Source organism: Phacochoerus africanus, chromosome 8 (assembly GCF_016906955.1).
Source record: "Phacochoerus africanus isolate WHEZ1 chromosome 8, ROS_Pafr_v1, whole genome shotgun sequence".
NCBI lineage: Eukaryota > Metazoa > Chordata > Mammalia > Artiodactyla > Suidae > Phacochoerus > Phacochoerus africanus.
In genome coordinates, this window is record NC_062551.1 from 6,908,326 (window position 1) to 6,926,793 (window position 18,468).

The following is an 18,468-nucleotide window of genomic DNA, read 5'->3' on the forward strand; positions in this document are numbered from 1 at the left end:
CGCCCTCTCACCTTCTCTCTTTCAGGGGACAGATCGCCGTCCACTGCTGGGTCCTCGGGTCATAACACTCCACAGACTCAAAGAGTTTTCCATAGGAGCCTCCACCCATGGCATAGATTTTCTTTTTCATAGCTGCATAGCAGCCGATCTGAACGGAGAAACCAACGGAGGGGGGGGCAACATTTAATATTTAAGGAGACGGGAGACTATTCGCTTGGCTAAAGCACACTGTGTACAAAAGGGTCCGACTCCTAACAGAGAAATACGGTACCTTCCATTATTATAACACGAGGTTTTAAAAAGAGAAGAGCAAGGTAACACACTGCTAATCCTCGGAAAGGGATGAACTCCATCTAATACTCTTCCACTACGTGAGTTAAGTAAATAATGCTAATTTTTAAAGGAGCTTTCTAGTCTCTGTTCTTTCACCACTATTTGAAGATTCCAAGATGTCAATTCCATGGAGCAGGATGCCACTTAATTCCTGCCCCAAATAATTAGGTTGACGGGGTGCAGACAGTGAGAAATCATACGGTGAGCACACCCCAGTACGTGAGGTGTAGACCGCCTGGGCACGGACAAGGCTCTGGCCTGATGCGGCGTCTCCGGCCTCCACCGGGGAATATAAACAATACGAAGCTCTCAACGGCGAACGTGGGAGCCATCTGTTTCCACCTTACTCAGTGGGCAACGGCACTGCTCACGGGCCCCCCTCCGTCGCCCAGGATGAGTAGAAAAATGGTCTGGGAGAGCCGATTCCTTCCTGGCTTCGTGTGCTCACCCGGCACTTAGCGAGCGCAGGCCTTGGACACGGCAGTGCTGCCCAAGCCTCCTGCCACACTCAACCCTCTCACACGCTGTTGCCCAGCATGGCGCGTGGCTGGTAACCATGAGGGCGGGCGCCCGACAGGGGACGAATTCTGTAAGGTTAATTCCTTCACCACCCCAGTGGTATTAAAAGGCCCATGTAGGAAACGAAGCAACGGCAACTTTAAAATCCGATGTGTGAATTAGTCATCAGGAGATAAGAGTTCTCACCTTTCTAACCATGGTCAAATCAGGCTGCTTTGTCCAGGTTTTAGAGTAAGTGTCGTAACACTCCATGGAAATGAGCTCTTTCTCACCGTCTTCTCCCCCCAAGACGTACAGCATTCCGTCTATCTCCACGATTCCGAAGTTGTGTCTTGCCTGGAAAGACATCACAGAGCTTGGAACAAAGGCCAACTAGCAGACTGAAGGCTGACAGGCATACGCTTGATAAACATCACAGACGTCCTGACATCCCAGCATCCTAGCCAAGAAACACCCGGCTCAAAACCACCTCTCAAACACTTCCGAGTTCCCTAGCCGTGCACTCTTCTACCACGACTGACAGAGAAGCCAAGGCCAGGAATTTCCCAGAACAAGGGAGTGACATGCATGGGGAAATGCACGGCAGAACCCCTACTTTTACTCACGAGAGCTGACGACAAGAAAAAGAACTATTACTTCTGGTTCCACGCAGTGATCTTTGTACAGCAAGGGGCAGTCAGGTGGTTCCGAGCTGATGTGTGGAACCCAGTCAGACCCACAGCACAGGACTGCCCGTGGCTGGGAGAGGCGAAGGGGGACAGGTCCCCTCAATCCTGCGAAGGCTGCTGCCCAGAGCGACAGCACCGCAGTATTTCACACGCCCATTCACACCACTTCCTGTTCTTTTTTAGGCCACACCTCTCTGTGGAAGTTCCCGGACCAGGGATCGAACCTGAACCATAGCAGTGACAACACCAGACGCTTAACTGCTACGCCCACACCGTCTCCTTAGTGCCCAGTGCGTCTCTCGTGCTGAAGGGGGCACTTCCCAGACAGACAAGACCCCCGCCCTCGCAAAGTCTGCGTGAGCAACTGAGAAAGACCGAGTATGTGAGAAGATGCTACGAGGTACGAAGCGAAGGAAAGCAGGGAGGGGACAGGAGCGCTGAGGCCTGGGGGGCGGCCTCACCAAGGAGCCACACGGACCACACGAAGGAAGCAGGCAGCGGGGCACGCAGGGACCTGGCAGAGGTCCCAAGGCAAGTGTGTTCTCATGAGTTGGAGACCCCGTGAGGAGGTCAGACTGACCGAGGGGCAGGCATGGAGACCAGAGTGTGGAGGGGGCACTGGCACAGCAGGCGGGGGCTCGCCAGGGCTGCCACCTCTGCTCTTTTCTCTTTTTGATTAATTATCTTTATTAAAGCACAGTTGATTTTCAATGTTGCGCCAGTGTCTGCTGTACAGCAGTGACCCAGCCACACGTACAAGTCCATTCCCCTTCTTACGTTAGCTTCCATCATGTTCAGTCTCAAGAGACCAGAGAGAGTTCCCTGTGCTATGCAGCCGGACCTCACTGCTTCTCCATTCGAAATGTCACAGGTTGTATCCACCAACCCCAAACTCCCAGTCCATCCCACGCCTCCCTCCCTCCTGCCAGGCAACCACAAGTCTGTTCTCTATGTCTGTGCGTCTGTCTCTGCTCTGCTGACAGGTTCACGAGTGTTGTATTTTAGATGCCGCACAGCAGTGATGTCCTATGGTCTTTGCCTTTCTGACTTAGTATGAGGACCTCTAGTTGTATCCGTGTTGCTGCAAAGGGCCTTCTTTCACTCTTTTTTATCTAGCACCTCTCTTCTTACACTCAAATGCAAAGCAAACAAAGGCGATAAAGGGAAAAACGAAACATCGACCAACTTTAAAACCAGTATTTTACCTCGTTCATTGGTGGCAATGCAGTCCACGTATTTGCATCTGGGTCATACTTTTCTCCTGAGCTCAGGGTCTGCTTATTTTCATCTTGGCCCCCAAACACAAATAAAAATCCCTCTGCAAAAATCAAAGGAAATACGCAAGAGAGTTGAAACGTGAGTTTTCAATACCTGTCTCGCATCAGACAGAAATGCCAGTTGGAGAGACGGCACGCGAGGCAACTTCCCGACGGCAGCGTTGAGATCATCATCACACTCTGCCTGATCCCTGGCGGGAGAGCCGGCGGGTGAGTCACTGGCCATACACTTCTCTGAGGATCTCTGAGTGGGTTCCCACTACCCTGCAGCTTAAAGGAAGAACTGACACCGCCCAGCAGTCACCAAGCAACCCTGGGTTATCTCAGTTCATCGGTTCTGTTCCCCGGCCTCTGTGATTCTCACTCAGCGTCTGAACCAAAGCCCCCACCCACACATTCGAGACCCCAGGAACATTCAGATCCAGCACCTGAGTGCACTTTATATTCCAAACAGGATCCAGGAGTCATTTTGAACCTCCCATTCTGGGGAATGGTGTTTTAGGTTATTCTGTCAACTCTTGTTCAAGACTATTTTATTTTGAAAATGTTTTACATAGCAATTTAGCTAGAGAAAAACACTTTCAAAATAAAACAGTCTTCTTAAAGGAGAAGAAGCCAAGGAGACAATATGGCAAAACTCAAGGGAGATATGGGCCCTGGAGAGGTTCCCATGCATGGAAACCACTTTGCTCTGAGAGCATTTGGCACTCCGGGAAAAACCAAATTTTCATTTAACGGCTTTGAGAGGATGAAAGAGACAGAATCTAAATCCCAGTTCCACAGAGTGGCTTCTGGCAGGAGGACCTCTCCAAAGTTCTGACCCTCAGGATGAAGGCCAACCAGAGCTAGAAGCCAGATTTAAGTCTCCTTGCTTGTCTAGGAGATCTCACAATTTGAATCTGATTTATCATAGTGGTTACAAATTAGCAGTGTTTTCAGGCAACTGGCAGAAACCATGGAAAATGTCAATGGAAGAAGTACCTTTATCTACATTTTAGTTCCTAACATTCTAAGATTTTAGAACATCATATTATTCCCACAAATAATTTTTATTAAAATGATCAGTACCCAGCCAAAGATATTCAGGTATGCAAAGAAACTGGACTCTATGAAGAAAACCCAGCAGAAGCAGAAAACAGGAATTAGTCTTATAAAGATTTCAAATTTCAAATACTGGAGTAATCAGAAATATGACAAAACAATAATGCTTACTTTGCTTAAAAAATCAAAAACATATTTGACGATAACCCTATATAGATGGGACTACAGAGGTGACATAGCAGATTGCAAAGAAATGAAGAGAATTTCTAGAAATAGGAACAATAAAAACAAAATACAATTTTCAATGGATGGATTTAGTGGCTGATTCATCACAGAGAGAATTCATTAAATGCAACATTAAGTCAAAAGAAATCATAAAGAAGACAATATGGGGAGGCAAAAATATGAGAAATAAAACAAAAAGAAAGTAGAAAGCAGAAGATGGAGTAAAAAGGTCTAGCCATGTTTAATCTGACTTCCAAAAGCGCGGGGAGAGAACGGAGCAAGGACAACATCTGAATACACAATAAATAAGAATTTTCCAGACTTGATGAAAAGACCAAGCTACAGGGTCAACAAGATCAACAATCTCCAAATGCAGTAAAATTTCAAATAAAATGTTCACCTAAGCACAGTGTAGTGAAAGGCAGAACAACAAAGACAAAAAGAGCCCAGATAAAAGACAATTTTATTTTATTTTTTGTCTTTTGTCTTTTTAGGGCCACACCCACAGCATATGGAGGTTCCCAGGCCAGGGGTCTAATTGGAGCTGTAGCTGCTGGCCTACACCACAGCCACAGACCCAGGGGATCCGAGCCGCATCCTCGACCTACACCACAGTCACAGCAACACCAGATCCGAGCCACGTCTGTGACCTCCACCACAGCTCAGGGCAACGCCGGACCCTTAACCCCCTAAGCGAGGCCAGGGATCGAATCCACAACCTCACAGTTCCTAGTGAGATTTGTTTCCACTGTGCCACGACAGGAACTCCAAAAGACAATTTTAAACTGACAACTGACTTAACAGAGGTAGGTGGAAAACCTTTCAGTGTGCTGAACAAGAATAGATGCCAACCTAAAAGTTTATACCCAGCAAAAATATCCTTAAAAGATGAAGGCAAAATAATTACATTTTCAGACAAACAAGCAAAAAGAGTTTGCTACCACTAGAATCACATTAAAGGAAATTCAAAAGGATGAACTTCAAAGAGAAGGAAGACGATCCAAGCTGGAAAGTTTGAGTAAGAAGGAAAAACAAAGTGGTAAATATGAGAATGAAGCTAAACAAATACTACCTCTACATATGTATCTCAAACAGAGTAATAAACATATGCATACAGATATTTACACATAAGTAATCATATATTTTGATTCTGTAGAACTGTGGGACGTGAAAAATAGAGTCTAAATGTACTGATTGACTTTTAGACTTTGTTAACCTAACAAAAGAGGCTGTGGTTTCTCAGGTAACCTTCAAAGGAATATAGATAAAGAATATAATTTCTAACTTGGTGGAGAGGGAAAAAAACTGAATGACAAAAAAAGTCAATTAATTCTTTTGAAAAAAGGCAAGAAAAGAAGAAACGAGGAACAGGCTGGACAAAGAGGAACTACTCAATCTGGACACAATTCCTCTCTTCATTGTCTCCCGTTTCTGAAATGCCAATTCCTCTGGTAGGTGTGCACGTGTGAAAATTATATACACGTGTACACATTATGGGAGGAAAATTTAAGGAATTCTGAGAAAACACAAGGAAATCAGACCCATCTCCTGTTGCCTACCCACTCCATCCTGCTGATTATTACTGATAAAAACTCCAATAACTGTGGAACCTATAAAATGATTCCACTTCTATTCAACAGCTTCAGCCACTTCTAAAATGGGGCACAGTGTGGTGTAACATAAAACTGTTAAGGTAATGCCAGTGGGCAAATAGAGACCCTAAAAGAAGGACTCCCGGAAGACTGCCGAGAATAACCAGAATGAAGTGGGTGGCACTTGTGGAATGAACCCAAAGGCAGATCCAACATGAGGAGGAGAAGGACAGCAAGGCTGACCTTTCCATCACCTGCTGGAGTGAAAACTGTGCATAACATGGAGCTCTGCTCAACGTTTTCTGGAGTAAAATAACTTTAAGCCGTAAATAATTTAAGTAATATCTTCTCAAGCCTCATAGGAAATGCCTGCTTTTACAGGACACTTTTATTTTGGATATATTTACATGCTGTAATTCTAAGCTGCATGAATTTCAAAGATGGGGGACCATCACTGCTCAAAGAAATTCTGCATTTCAGGTATGATCATACAGCCAGCTGGTGGTAAGAGCCACTGAGTCTCAAAAACAGGGGCAAAAATGGGAGCAATAAAGACCTCAGACATTCTTCTTACCATAGTCTTGAAACCTAGAGCTACTTTGGAAATGTCACCACAGGGGGATAATCTTTATCTTTTAATCTTTTTTTTGTCTTTTGTCTTTTTTTGTTGTTGTTGCTATTTCTTGGGCCGCTCCCGCGCGGCATATGGAGGTTCCCAGGCTAGGGGTCGAATCGGAGCTGTAGCCACCGGCCTACGCCACAGCCACAGCAACGCAGGATCCGAGCCGCGTCTGCAACCTACACCACAGCTCACGGCAACGCCGGATCGTTAACCCACTGAGCAAGGGCAGGGACCGAACCCACAACCTCATGGTTCCTAGTCGGATTCGTTAACCACTGCGCCATGACGGGAACTCCCTAATCTTTTAATGCCTGTAAAAGGTTTTGAGTCATTCTGCACAACCCTGAAATTACATACTCCTTTATTTTTTGTTTGTTTGTCTTTGCTGTGCTCGTGGCATGCAGAAGTTGCCGGGCCACGGATCAAAGCCATGCCACAGCTGTGACCAGAGCCACAGCAGTGACAATGCTGGATTCTTAACGTGCTGAGCCACTGGGCAACTCCACATTCCTTGATCTTGTGTTAAGTAAAGTTGATCACAGCATGGTACCTGCTGAGAGGACTCCGTGGTTAATTCTCGGCATGCTTAAAGGGGCCAGTTCAATCCAAAGCTGCCTGTTAGGGTCGTAAAGGGGGCACATGCATCGCATCGCCGCTGTTGGCTTCCGTGAACTAAGAAAACAAAGAGTCGATTAGCAGTTCATGTGGCTTGGGGAGCTCTGCTCATAATAACCATGACTAGTTGTACTGCTCTAAAGGATGTTTAAAATATTTGGGTTTTGGCCACGCGGAAGTTCCTGGGCCGAAAGCTGAACCTGTGCCACAGCAGCGACCTAAGCTGCTGCAGTGGCTACTCAGGACCCTTAACCCGCTGTGCCACAAGAGACGTCCCTAACATATACTTAAAAAATCTACCAGTAATATGCTGTAGATACTGAGACACACTATGAATTCCTGTTTGCGTGGAAATCCCTCTTTCCTGACACCGTCATCTCTCTCTGAAACCACGCACGGGCACACTTACACCCGCTCTTCGCCACCGACGGTCACGATGCACTCCGAGTACCCCCGGGGCTTGAAGCTGGCGAGCATGGCCTCGCCCTGCTGCGGCTGGCTGAGTGGGATGTTGCTGCACTCCTTGACGATCTCGCGGACCAACGGCTCACTCAGCATCTGCTCCCGCAAGTAGCTGGAGTCCAACCCTGAAACCCAGAGTGCTGACATGACGTCCTTCATGTGGACCTGAAAGCACGGGCAGGGAAAACGCAAGAGTGCGACAGTTTTCAGAGTTTTTCGTTTTCTGACGCGTGGCAACTAAAATCGCTCAACAGGCAGGTGGTCAGGGCCAGCCCTGGGGGGGCGGGCCCGGGAGCCTTTCCCTTCTACCTCCCACGGCTCTGATAAAAAGGCTTAATGTGCAATAGCATCACTCCGGATTTACATGTGATGCACCGCTGTGAAGTTTCAATAATATTATTAATAATACATTGTTTCTATAATATTAATGTCGAGACATTTTCACTATCTGGTTTACCATATTCTTAACCCACTGAGTGAGGCCAGGGATCAAACCTGCAACCTCAAGGTTACTGGTCGGATTCATCTCCACTGAGCCACAACGGGAACTCCGCATTTTTTTTCTTTATACAGCTGCACCTATGGCATAAGGAAATTCTGAGGCTAGGGGTCAAATTGGAGCTGCAGCTGCCAGCCTACACCACAGCCACAGCAACTCAGGATCTGAGCTGCAACTGCAACCTATGCTGCAGCTTTTGGCAATGCGGGATCCTTAACCCACTGATCGAGGCCAGGGACTGAACCTGCATCCTCAGGGATACTAATCAGGTTCTTAACCTGCTAAGCCACAACAGGAACTCCATAATTATGGATTTTAAAACCCACTCTGGGGAGTTCCCTCAGCAGTTAACAAACCTGACCACGTAGGATCCATGAGGACTCAGGTTTGATCCCTGGCCTTGTTTAGTGGATTAAGGATCCAGCGTTGCTGTGGCTGTGGCGTAGGCCACAGATGCAGCTCGGATCTGGCGTTGCTGTGGCTGTGGCGTAGGTCACAGAGGCGGCTCGGATCTGGTGTTGCTGTGGCTGTGGCGTAAGCCAGCTGCTGTAGCTCTAATTCAACCCCTGACGTTCGACCTACGGAACTTCCATATGTCGAATGTACAGCCCTAAAAAGGAAAAAATGAAAATAAATAAATAAATTAATTAAATAAAAGCCACTCTGAAACCTAATACATTTCTTCATTTTTAAATACAGTATTTGGAGCTAGTCTCTAATGTACAAATATTAGACTTAAAGCCCTGTCATTTGGCTCCCTCCTCCAACATAGAAACAGGGTGGATCATGAGCCTGATACTCCCTAAGACCCTCCCAGACTGTCACTCCCAGAACCCTCCTATTTGGAACTGCATTGCCACAAAAGCTCCCGAGGACTCTCCTGCTTTCTCCTTGGGTGACGCCAATCACTCCAGGGAGCGCCCACGCCCCTCACCCCTCTGCCAGAACGCCTTGTGCTCTTTTCTCACCCCACTCCTGCGTCGGAGCCCCTGCGGGGTTAGCGCGACTCCGTAGGAGGGAAGGACGCTGAACGCTGGGTGGGGTCAGGAGCACACCCGGCGCACTTCTGTACCCTTCAGCTTAAGCGTGAAACACAGTTCCCATTAAAAGCAACATGCCGTAGTTCCCACTGTGGTGCAATGAGATCAGAGGCATCTTGGGAGCGCTGGGATGCAGGTTCGATCCCCAGCTCAGCACAGTGGGTTAAGGACCTGGCATTGCCGTGGCTGTGGCTCAGATCCCAACTGTGGCTCAACTCTGATCCCTGGCCTGGGAACTCCATATGCAGCTGGGCAGCCAAAAAAGAGAATAAAAAAAGAGCATTCAAAGGATATTATATTGCTTTTAAGTATTAATACTTGCATTGTTTTGTTATGGGTTACATGGACCTTGGGAGACTGGTCTGAAAGACTAGCTGCTTTAGTGATCCTAGGGGAAGATGTTTCCAGGATACCTTTGAGATCACAACTCTAAACGTTTTTCAAGGTGAAGGAGAAATATAAAACTGCCAGAATTTGGATTAAAAACAAACAAAGAGAAGTTCCCTGGTGGCCTACTGGTTAGGGACCCGGCGTTGTCAGTGCTGTGGCTCAGGTCACTGCTGTGGTGTGGGTTTGATCCCTGGCCATGAGTGAGGCCAAAAATAAAACATCATAAAAAAATAAACAAACAAATGAATATGTAAGGGGAAAGAGAAAGTCAGACCACGCTGTACTGTCCGGGTACCTTTCTTATTTCTGTGTCATGCGCTATCCACCGAATGACTGCTTCAAATACGTATCTTTCATTGCCAACGTTTAACTTCTCGAGAGAAATCACTTCTTTAAGCTTCTGAGGACTCAGTTCTAGGAATTCTTCTGTGCTGCTGACATCTCGGAAGTGCGTCTCCAGGTATTCCGTGGCCAGGTAGTGGACGTGGTGCAGGCAGTAATGAAGTGCAAAGTCTCGGATGCCGATGCAGTTCTCGGCAGCAATGCAGCCTTCCAAAAACTCGCAGCACAGAGTTTTAAGATCCGTCAGCAGGAGCAGGTCCGCGGCCTGCACAACGTCCTGGATGGTTTCCTCGTTCAGCCGGATCTGTGAGCATCAGCATAGGAGGGTTATACTCGAGCGTCTCTATTTAGAAGCCAAACCACCCATCTACCGGGCTGAACCACATGAAAGCTCCACTTCTGCAGGTCAAAGACGACTGGAAGTTGGCAATTTCATGGGGTTCGACTTTGTTTTCAGGAGGAGTCGGCGGGCACCACGGCACCCTGGGACGCCACGGGATGGGCGGTGCGTGGCTGGTGGACCTGCCCCAGGCCTTCCCTCGACTTACCGACGTGAAGTGCCCATAACCCTCCCAAGGTGAACCGTGCAGGCGCTCACGGCCACACTTAGAGAAAAACCTTCAAGGACTGAAATGGGGAGCCCTGCATTCTACGGTCAACCACACATGATTTCTTTAAATGCAAGCACCTCAACTAATGAAACTCTTGCCTCTATTCAAATAAAGGTAGCCCTTCGACCAAATGGTATGTGAAAGAGAGCACATGGCCCCTTGAAGAGAAGGGGCGCCAGAGGGCCTGGGGGCCTCGCTCTGAAGGCCACCCGTTGCACTTGGTGCAGCAGACACAATCAGGTCTCAAAGCTGCTTTCTAGAATAAATCCCTACAAAGATTAAAAAAAAAAATCATTGTGGGCATTTCCTTAATTTTCCTCAGTTTTCTGATGGATGCTTCTTCCTCCACCCACTTCACAGTTTCTCTACGCAATAGCAAGACAACATAAAGAAACAGGCCCCTAAAATTCTGCCACCATCACGAATGGTCCAGGTTTTCCCCAAGGATGGGTACCTATCGGCCGTTAGGAAATGTGAGGGAGGATTTCACAGAGAAGCACAGCGAGAAACACTGTACCGTGATTTCCACACTTTGCACCATAGACTTAAATGAAAAAGTACAACTGCCGGTACTTCCGTTCTGAGCAACAAAATCAGAAAGAAGTGTGTTGAGGAAGCTGCAAATGAGGGGGAACGTCCCATTTACATGATATATTAAATTCAGCCAGAGGAGAGCCGACAGCTAGAGACTATGAGAATACTGGCATGTGGAAGAAAACACTGAATTCTGTGTAAAGTAAACTGCCAAATTAGGACTTTCGCACAACTTACACTGCAACTAGGGTTTTTAAACCATAGTTAATTGAAATTGGGACCAAAATATAGAAGTCAATCTGTAAATAACATTTCAAGTTTCAAATGCAAGCCTGAACATGAATATGCTCTTATCGGCTCCTAACATGTTAGAACTGCCACTGAACCGACTTTGTAAGTTATGTAAGAGGGGGCTCTAAGCCTGGTTTTGTGATGCCACAGAGCGCCTCCAGGCTTTTAAGGGCTGTCACCGAAGTGATTTAAATTCATCCATTTTTAACTTTCATACACATAACCTAACTTCCACACAATCACCACCTAATGTTGAGAGAAAAGAGAAAGTGATAATACCATGAAGTGAACTTAAAACCTCCAAAAAGGATGATGATCACAGAGTCTGACTCTGGACAGAATGCATATTTGGAGAAAGTAAGCAGTACGCTCAGCGTATGTACGGAGGAGACAGAGCCTGTGAAAAAGGAAAATGGAAATAAGAAGGAGCAAGAAGGAATAAAGTGAGAGCAGGACGCGAGCCTTCAAAAGGAGTGAAGAAAAGGTACCCTCACGTAATCAGACGTAAGGCATCAGAATGTCTTCCTAATTGACACCTGAGATGATTCTTAGAGCGTCCTCATGCTGGACGTCAAATCACATAAATGGGCGGGGGGGGGGGGGTAGGGGTGGAGGAGGGGAAAGAAGAGGAAAGGATCACTGGTCACCACTCACTTTCCTCCGTGGGTTTCGTGAAATCCCCAGAAATGTAAGTGGGTACAGAGAGCCAAGGAAAGTCAGAAAGAAAGAATGCAGGTGGAGCAGGGGCAGCCCTGCTGCGGCATCGTGAAGACAACACAGGGGCCTGTCACTGCGTGAGGCTGGAAGTCTCATTTCTACAAAAGAATCCCCCTGCTCAAGGAGGCTCCCGGGTGTGGGCACAAAGCAAGACTGGAATTAGGACGTGGAAACAAAACGGCGGCAGTGAAGGGAGCCCCCCAGGGTCTCCACGACCCAGACTGGGCGCGGGAGAAACCAAACCTGGGATCTGGCTGAGACCTCACGCGGTCTGCGTTGCTCTCAACGGCAGGGGCCCGGAAGAATGCATGTAGCGCCAGGTCCTGCGGGAGACCCTGGCCAAGCACACTGCGACGGAAGATGGAGACGGCAGGGGTGCTGGGCCACAGAGGGGGTGGGGGGAGACCCGCACCCTGGGCCTGAAGACCCTCGACTCGGGCCTCCTTCCTTTGCATCTCATCATACCTGCCCACTGAAGATGTAATCCAGGATCTCTCTCATAACCATTACCGATATCCCTTCAAGTTCAATCTTATAGGTTGATCCATCATCTTTTGGAGGGTTATAGTTTAACTTTGTCCTAAGAAAGGGAAAAAAATGTAAAATTTCTATGAAAAAACAGAAATAGCTAGAAATATTATGCACTGAATATAAAGCACATGAAACTTATCAGCATACGAATCCCACGGAGAACATTTGTTACCTTCGGATCAATATATTTTTTATGACTTTCAACGACAAAGCTTTTGTTCCAGGATTCAGAGCGATACTTAAAAATCAAAACGAAACAGACCCCCAAAACGCTAAGGTCCACGTCAGCAAGGATCTCTACTCGACCTTGGGAACCCCAGGCCCTTTAGGCTTATTTTTTCCATGTACTTAATTATCTAATTATTTTCAATACTGTAACAAGGACCCCACAAATCTACCACCCAAAACAAAAGCTACAATCTTGACAATAACCTGCTTCTAACCAAACCATCCTCCCCACCAATTGATTCTTCTGCCTCCCCATCTGAAATAACTATCACCCTAAATCCTAGGTTCAATTTGTCCTTGCTCTCTTTTAGTTTTGTATCCATGAAATATATATATGCTATAGCATAATGTAGATTTATTGATAATCAATGTATATACACAATTTTCAGGTTTTTGTTGGGTTTTTTTTGGCTTTTTAGGCCTGCACCTGTGGCATATGGAGGATCCCAGGCTAGGGGTCAAACTGGAGCTACAGCTGTTGGCCTAGACCACAGCCACAGCAACACAGGATCTGAGCCACATTTGCAACCTACACTAGAGCCCATGGCAACGCCAGATCCTTAACCCACTGAGGGAGGTCAAGGATCAAACCCACATCCTCATGGATACTAGTTGGGTTAATTTATTGCTGAGCCACAATGGGAACTCCAATTTTAACTTGTTCTTAATTATATAAAAGTGTTTCATGCTGTCTGTAATCTTTTGGTGCTAACTTTTTTCATTTAATATTATACTGCTAAGAGTCACTCATACTGCTGCATATCATACTGGTTCTTTTGTTCTTTCTGCCGTCGAATATGCCACTTTCCTGGTGACGGACCCCTGGGCTGTGGCTCCAGGATTTTGGTATTGTGAACAGCACTGCTGTGACTATTCTTTTTTTTTTTTTTTTTTTTCGTCTTTTGTCTATTTAGGGCTGTACCCCCAGCATATGGAGGTTCCCAGGCTAGGCTGGAGCTGTAGCCACCGGCCTACACCACAGCCACAGCAACACAGGATCTGAGCCGCGTCTGTGACATACACCACAGCTCATGGCAACGCCAGATCCTTAACCCACTGGGCGAGGCCAGGGATCCTTGTCAGAATACGGTTGGGTTCGTTAACCATTAAGCCACAACAGGAACTCCTTGTTTTTTTTTTTTTTTAAAGATTTTTATTTTATATATTATGGTTGATTCACAATGTTATGTCAACTTCTTATTCTTTTTTTAAATTTTTTAATTTTTATTTTTATGGCAGCACTTGTAGGATATAGACATTCCTGGGTCAGGGACTGAACCTAACTGCACCTGCAGGAATGCTCGCTCATTTAACCTACCACACTGGGGTCGAGGATTGAACCTCTGCAGCGACCCAAGCCACTGCAGTCAGATTCTTAACCCAATGCATCACAGCAGGAACTCCATGACTATCCTTATACATGCCAAAGAGTTTCTCTTGGGGGTATCCCTGGAGTAAATTAAGCTAAATTCTTCTCCCAAGTATGAGATAATGCGCCATTATTCTCCGAAGCAGTTGAGCCATTTTCAGCCTAGTGTGGTGTGAGAGAATCCATGGATTCCCAGCTCTACCACATTCGAGTTCAGGAAGCACTGTCACGCTTCCCAAATCCTGCCCATCCAGAGCGTGAACCCGGTCTCATGCGACGGCTGTGATCTGCAGTCCCCTCGTTACCCAGGTGCCGTACAGCTGCATAGGTCAGTGGCCACATGTGTTTTCTGTGAAAGACACCTTCAGTTCTGGTCTCATTTTTAGTCAGGTTATCTGCCTTCTTCATATTGAAGTGGAGGTGTTCTTAATTATATTCTTGATATTAAACTGTTGGCAGAATTGACACTTTTTTTTTTAAGGTGATGAACAATTTGAAGAATGGTTTTTTGGAGTTCCCAGTGTGGCGCAGGGTGTTAAGGATCTGGTGTTGTCACAGCTGTGGCATAGGTCGAAGTTGCAGCTCAGATTTGATCCCTGGCCTGGGAACTTCCAAATACTGTGGGTACAACCAAAAAAGAAGGGAAAAAAAAGGAATCTTTTTTTCACAGTCAGTGCCCTTTTGTGTCTTGTTTAAGAACGGGCACTTGACCCAAGGTCTCAAGGATGCTCCTGATTTAGCAGCGAGGAAAGCTAAGACACAAGGTTCAGAACTGGGAGGAAGAGGCAGCTGCGGGCGGAGAGGTGGAGGACGAGCTGAGCATAGAACTGGAGAAAGAAGAGCCTCAGGAAACAGCGCGTTCCCAGACCCTTGCTCCATGTAGCTACACGACTGCCCGCCCCGTAGAGTAAGGCTTCCCAGCTCCAGCAGAAGACAGGGGACACACTCAGAAGAGTCTAAAACAGAGGAAGGGTCTCTGGACAGGGAGACAGCAGGAACAGCTGGGGGTAGGTGCCCTGTACCAAACACTGAGAGAGTATTTACACACTGAATGCTGAGATCATCAGTCCTTTTTTTCACAACTTTCCTCCTAAAATACTTCAAGCCAGACCTATATTCTTCAGGCAAACAGCTGGATGACTCTTTTAGAGAATGTGAACAGCGCCAAAGAAAAGAGCTACAGATAAGGGGACAGGAGTTCCCACTGTGGCGCAACAAGTTTGGCTTCATCTTTGCAGCACCAGGACGTAGGTTCAATCCCCAGCCAGGAACAATGGGTTAAAGAATCTGGCATTGCTGCAGCTGTGGTATAGGTCACAACAGCAGCTTGAATCTGATCCCTGGACCAGGAACTCCATATGCCTAAGGGTGGTGAAAAAGAAAAAAAATATGGGCATAGATCTGCGTGGAGAAAAGGACCCAGCGGGAGCATGCAACAGTGAAACCCACATCAGTAAGCCCAACCCACGGGCTCTGATCTCACCATATATTCTGGTGAGCACTTCTGAAACTTCATGTCACACCACATGCAGAAAATATAATTTGACTCTGGGGTAGACACATGAGGCTGTGTGCAGGCCAGGTATGGACAGGGTGACCCAGCCTCCCCAGATCCCATCCAGCCACTCTGAGGGCCAGCCCAGCATCTTCACACACTACAAAAAAATTTTTTTTGGCACATGGGTTAAGAAACTCTACTTTAGAGCCCTACACTTAAAATCAAACAAACAGGACTCAACAGATGTCTGACAAAGAAGAGACAGAAACCAAAACCAAGAGAAAAAAAGTCAGCTTGGAAGAAGTACAGATTATGCAGGATGAAAAGTCAAGGAAAAAAGAAAACTTCTCATTAACATTCCCAAAGTGAAAAGAGAGGATTTTAAACTCGTGAAATAAAAATAGGATGCTTGGAGTTCCCGTTGTGGCGCAGCAGAAACAATCTGACTAGGAACCATGAGACTGTGGGTTCAATCCTTGGCCTCACTCAGTGGGTTAAGGATCCAGTGTTGCTGTGAGCAGTGATGCAGGTCACAAACTCGGCTCAGATCTGGCATTGCTGTGGGTGTGGTGTAGGCCGGCAGCTGTAGCTCTGAATGGACCCCTAGTCTGGGAACCTTGACACACCGCAGGTGTGGCCCTAAAAAGAAAAAAAAGAAGAAAAGAATAGGATGTTCCTAAAGGGAACACTCAGAGAACAACAAAATTTAAAGGGCTACAAAAAATTTTAATGTAATGTCAAAATAAAAAGTTGTAAAAATCTCCCAGAAAAGAAAGCAAAAAAGGTAAAGGAAGAAAATAGGAGAGACAAGTTAAGAAAACCAAAAGACTACTCTGGAAGGCTAAACATCTGAAAAATAGGAATGCTCACACAACAAAGAGATTATCAAGTAAGTGCTCACAACAAGGGATAAAGACACCCCTCTCCAAGGCACGTCATCCGTGTACCCCAGAACACTGCAAACAGAAACATTCTTATGAACTTCCCGACAGAAAATCAGGTTACACGGAAAAGAATGGGCATCCGAGCGGCTTCATACTTCCAAATGGCATTAGACAGCAATGCGGAAATGACTCCGAAATTCTGAAGGAAGATTATTTCCAACCTAGATTTTTATAACCAGCCAAACTGCCAATCCAATGTCAAGACAGAAGAGACAGTCTCAGCTATACAAAGTCTCAAAACGACTGAGTTCCCATGCAGCCTTTCTCAGAAGGCTGTTGGAAAAAAATGCCCCAACAAACGGCAAGAAAGAGGAAGATTCTGGACTGAAAAACACACGATCCAGCACAGGAAAGCAGTGCAGGGAATGGGGAAGGATGATTCCAGGGTAACCGCTGTGGACCAAGGGAAGGAAGCCGGGCTATTGCGGGGCAGCGGGAGGCCTTGGCAGACCTTTAGGAGGAAGAGATGATGGGACACACAACGCGTGTGAAGGGGTCTAGGCTATTTAGACAACTCTGGCCCCACCTGGGATCCGTATCAGCTTTTCTTGCCTCTGCAGTTTCTACTCCACTAATAATTTAACTCTAAAGGCATTTCTTTTCTGCTTGCTGCACCCTAGGTTTACACATGACTGACCCTTTTCTTAAAAGTAAAGGAAAAAATTTCAGCCAATTCTCAGTCAAGAAAGAAAAACAGTGTAAGTGGCAAGAATGGCACCCAAACCATTAACATTTGGCTCTAAAACATATCGTATGCAGATGTATCTTCCGGGAGTGTCTCACTCCAGAGTCGTGACTGCCCGTGTTTCTCAGCCGCTGTGTTCGTCAGCAACTTCCCGCCTCTCAGCTCCAAAGCCACCCTTTCTGCGGGCTCCGTGAAAACGGACCTGAGCCTTTTGAGGGGTCTTCCTTCCTTAATGGCAGGATATTAAGCTTTTCAGTAGAGAGTGCTGGACGGACACTGCAGGGGGAGGAGAGCACATGATATTATGGGGTTCTCTCTCTCTTTTTTTTTTTTTTGGCTTTTTCGGGCTGCACCTGCGGCAAATGGAGTTCCTGGGCTCCTGAGTACACAGCACCCGCAGCACCCTGCAGCTTTTCTGGAGGTAGTTCTGCAGGGACCTGTTCCTGGGGAGATACCTCCCTGCCAACAGCCTTCCCAGACCCCTCAGAGGGTAGAAGTCTGGCAAGTTCCTGAGGGCTGATTTCAAGCAAATTCCACCAGTGTGGTTGCTCTGCCATGCAGTGAGCTGTGACGGTGTCCTGTCCAATAAAGTTGGACCTCAGTCATGGGGGTGGTGGCTGCTCCTTATATCAGCTATTCCTTTATTTTTTAGAGTTTACTAGCCAATTCTTCATTACTCCCAATCTCCTGGTGTAGGCAAACATTTTTTATATTAAACTTCCCTTGTTCACATTGCTATGTCGTTTCTTTCTCCTGATGAGATACAGACTGAGAGTCTTGAACCTATTTATTTATTTTTTTCTTTTGTCTTTTTGTTGTTGTTGTTGTTGCTGCTATTTCTTGGGCCGCTCCTGCGGCATATGGAGGTTCCCAGGCCAGGGGTTGAATCGGAGCTGTAGCCACCAGCCTACGCCAGAGCCACAGCAACGCGGGATCCAAGCCGCATCTGCAACCTACACCACAGCTCATGGCAACGCCGGATCCTTAACCCACTGAGCAAGGGCAGGGACCGAACCCGCAACCTCATGGTTGCTAGTCGGATTCGTTAACCACTGCGCCACGACGGGAACTCCTTGAACCTATTTAAAGGCAGATGCTCCACATAAAGGAGCAGCACCTAGAATTAGCGTTGTTCAAGCACGAGCTGGCTGGGCCTGCCTGTGGGCTGTGAACCGAGTAGGAGGAGGGAGCCAGGCTGATGGGCAAAGCCGTTGACCAGGGGACCATTCATTGTGTCCCTTTTTATTTTGCAACAATGTGACTTTTTTTTTTTAAACAACTGTATAGCCATCCCTTGGTATCCATGAGGGACTGATTCCAGGACCCACACAGATAACAAAATCTGCAGATGCTCAAGTCCCAGAGTCTGCGCTCCATATCAGGAACCACAGATTCAATCAATTTCGGCCTATGTACAGCTGATCCTTGAACAAGA

At 46.8% G+C, this 18,468-nt stretch overlaps 1 protein-coding gene across 1 annotated transcript in view; it reads right to left on the reverse strand.

Annotated features, from left to right (window-relative positions):
* Nucleotides 1-18,468, reverse strand: part of GAN (gigaxonin) — a 60,729-nt gene that overhangs the window by 17,635 nt on the left and 24,626 nt on the right. Inside the window, exons 2-8 of the mRNA XM_047790090.1 lie at nt 12,244-12,358; nt 9,579-9,929; nt 7,302-7,519; nt 6,828-6,949; nt 2,726-2,838; nt 1,039-1,188; nt 12-148 (exon numbers count right to left, since the gene is read on the reverse strand). Of these exons, the coding sequence (XP_047646046.1) occupies nt 12-148; nt 1,039-1,188; nt 2,726-2,838; nt 6,828-6,949; nt 7,302-7,519; nt 9,579-9,929; nt 12,244-12,358 (1,206 nt within the window). The remainder of the gene's footprint in view (nt 1-11; nt 149-1,038; nt 1,189-2,725; nt 2,839-6,827; nt 6,950-7,301; nt 7,520-9,578; nt 9,930-12,243; nt 12,359-18,468) is intronic.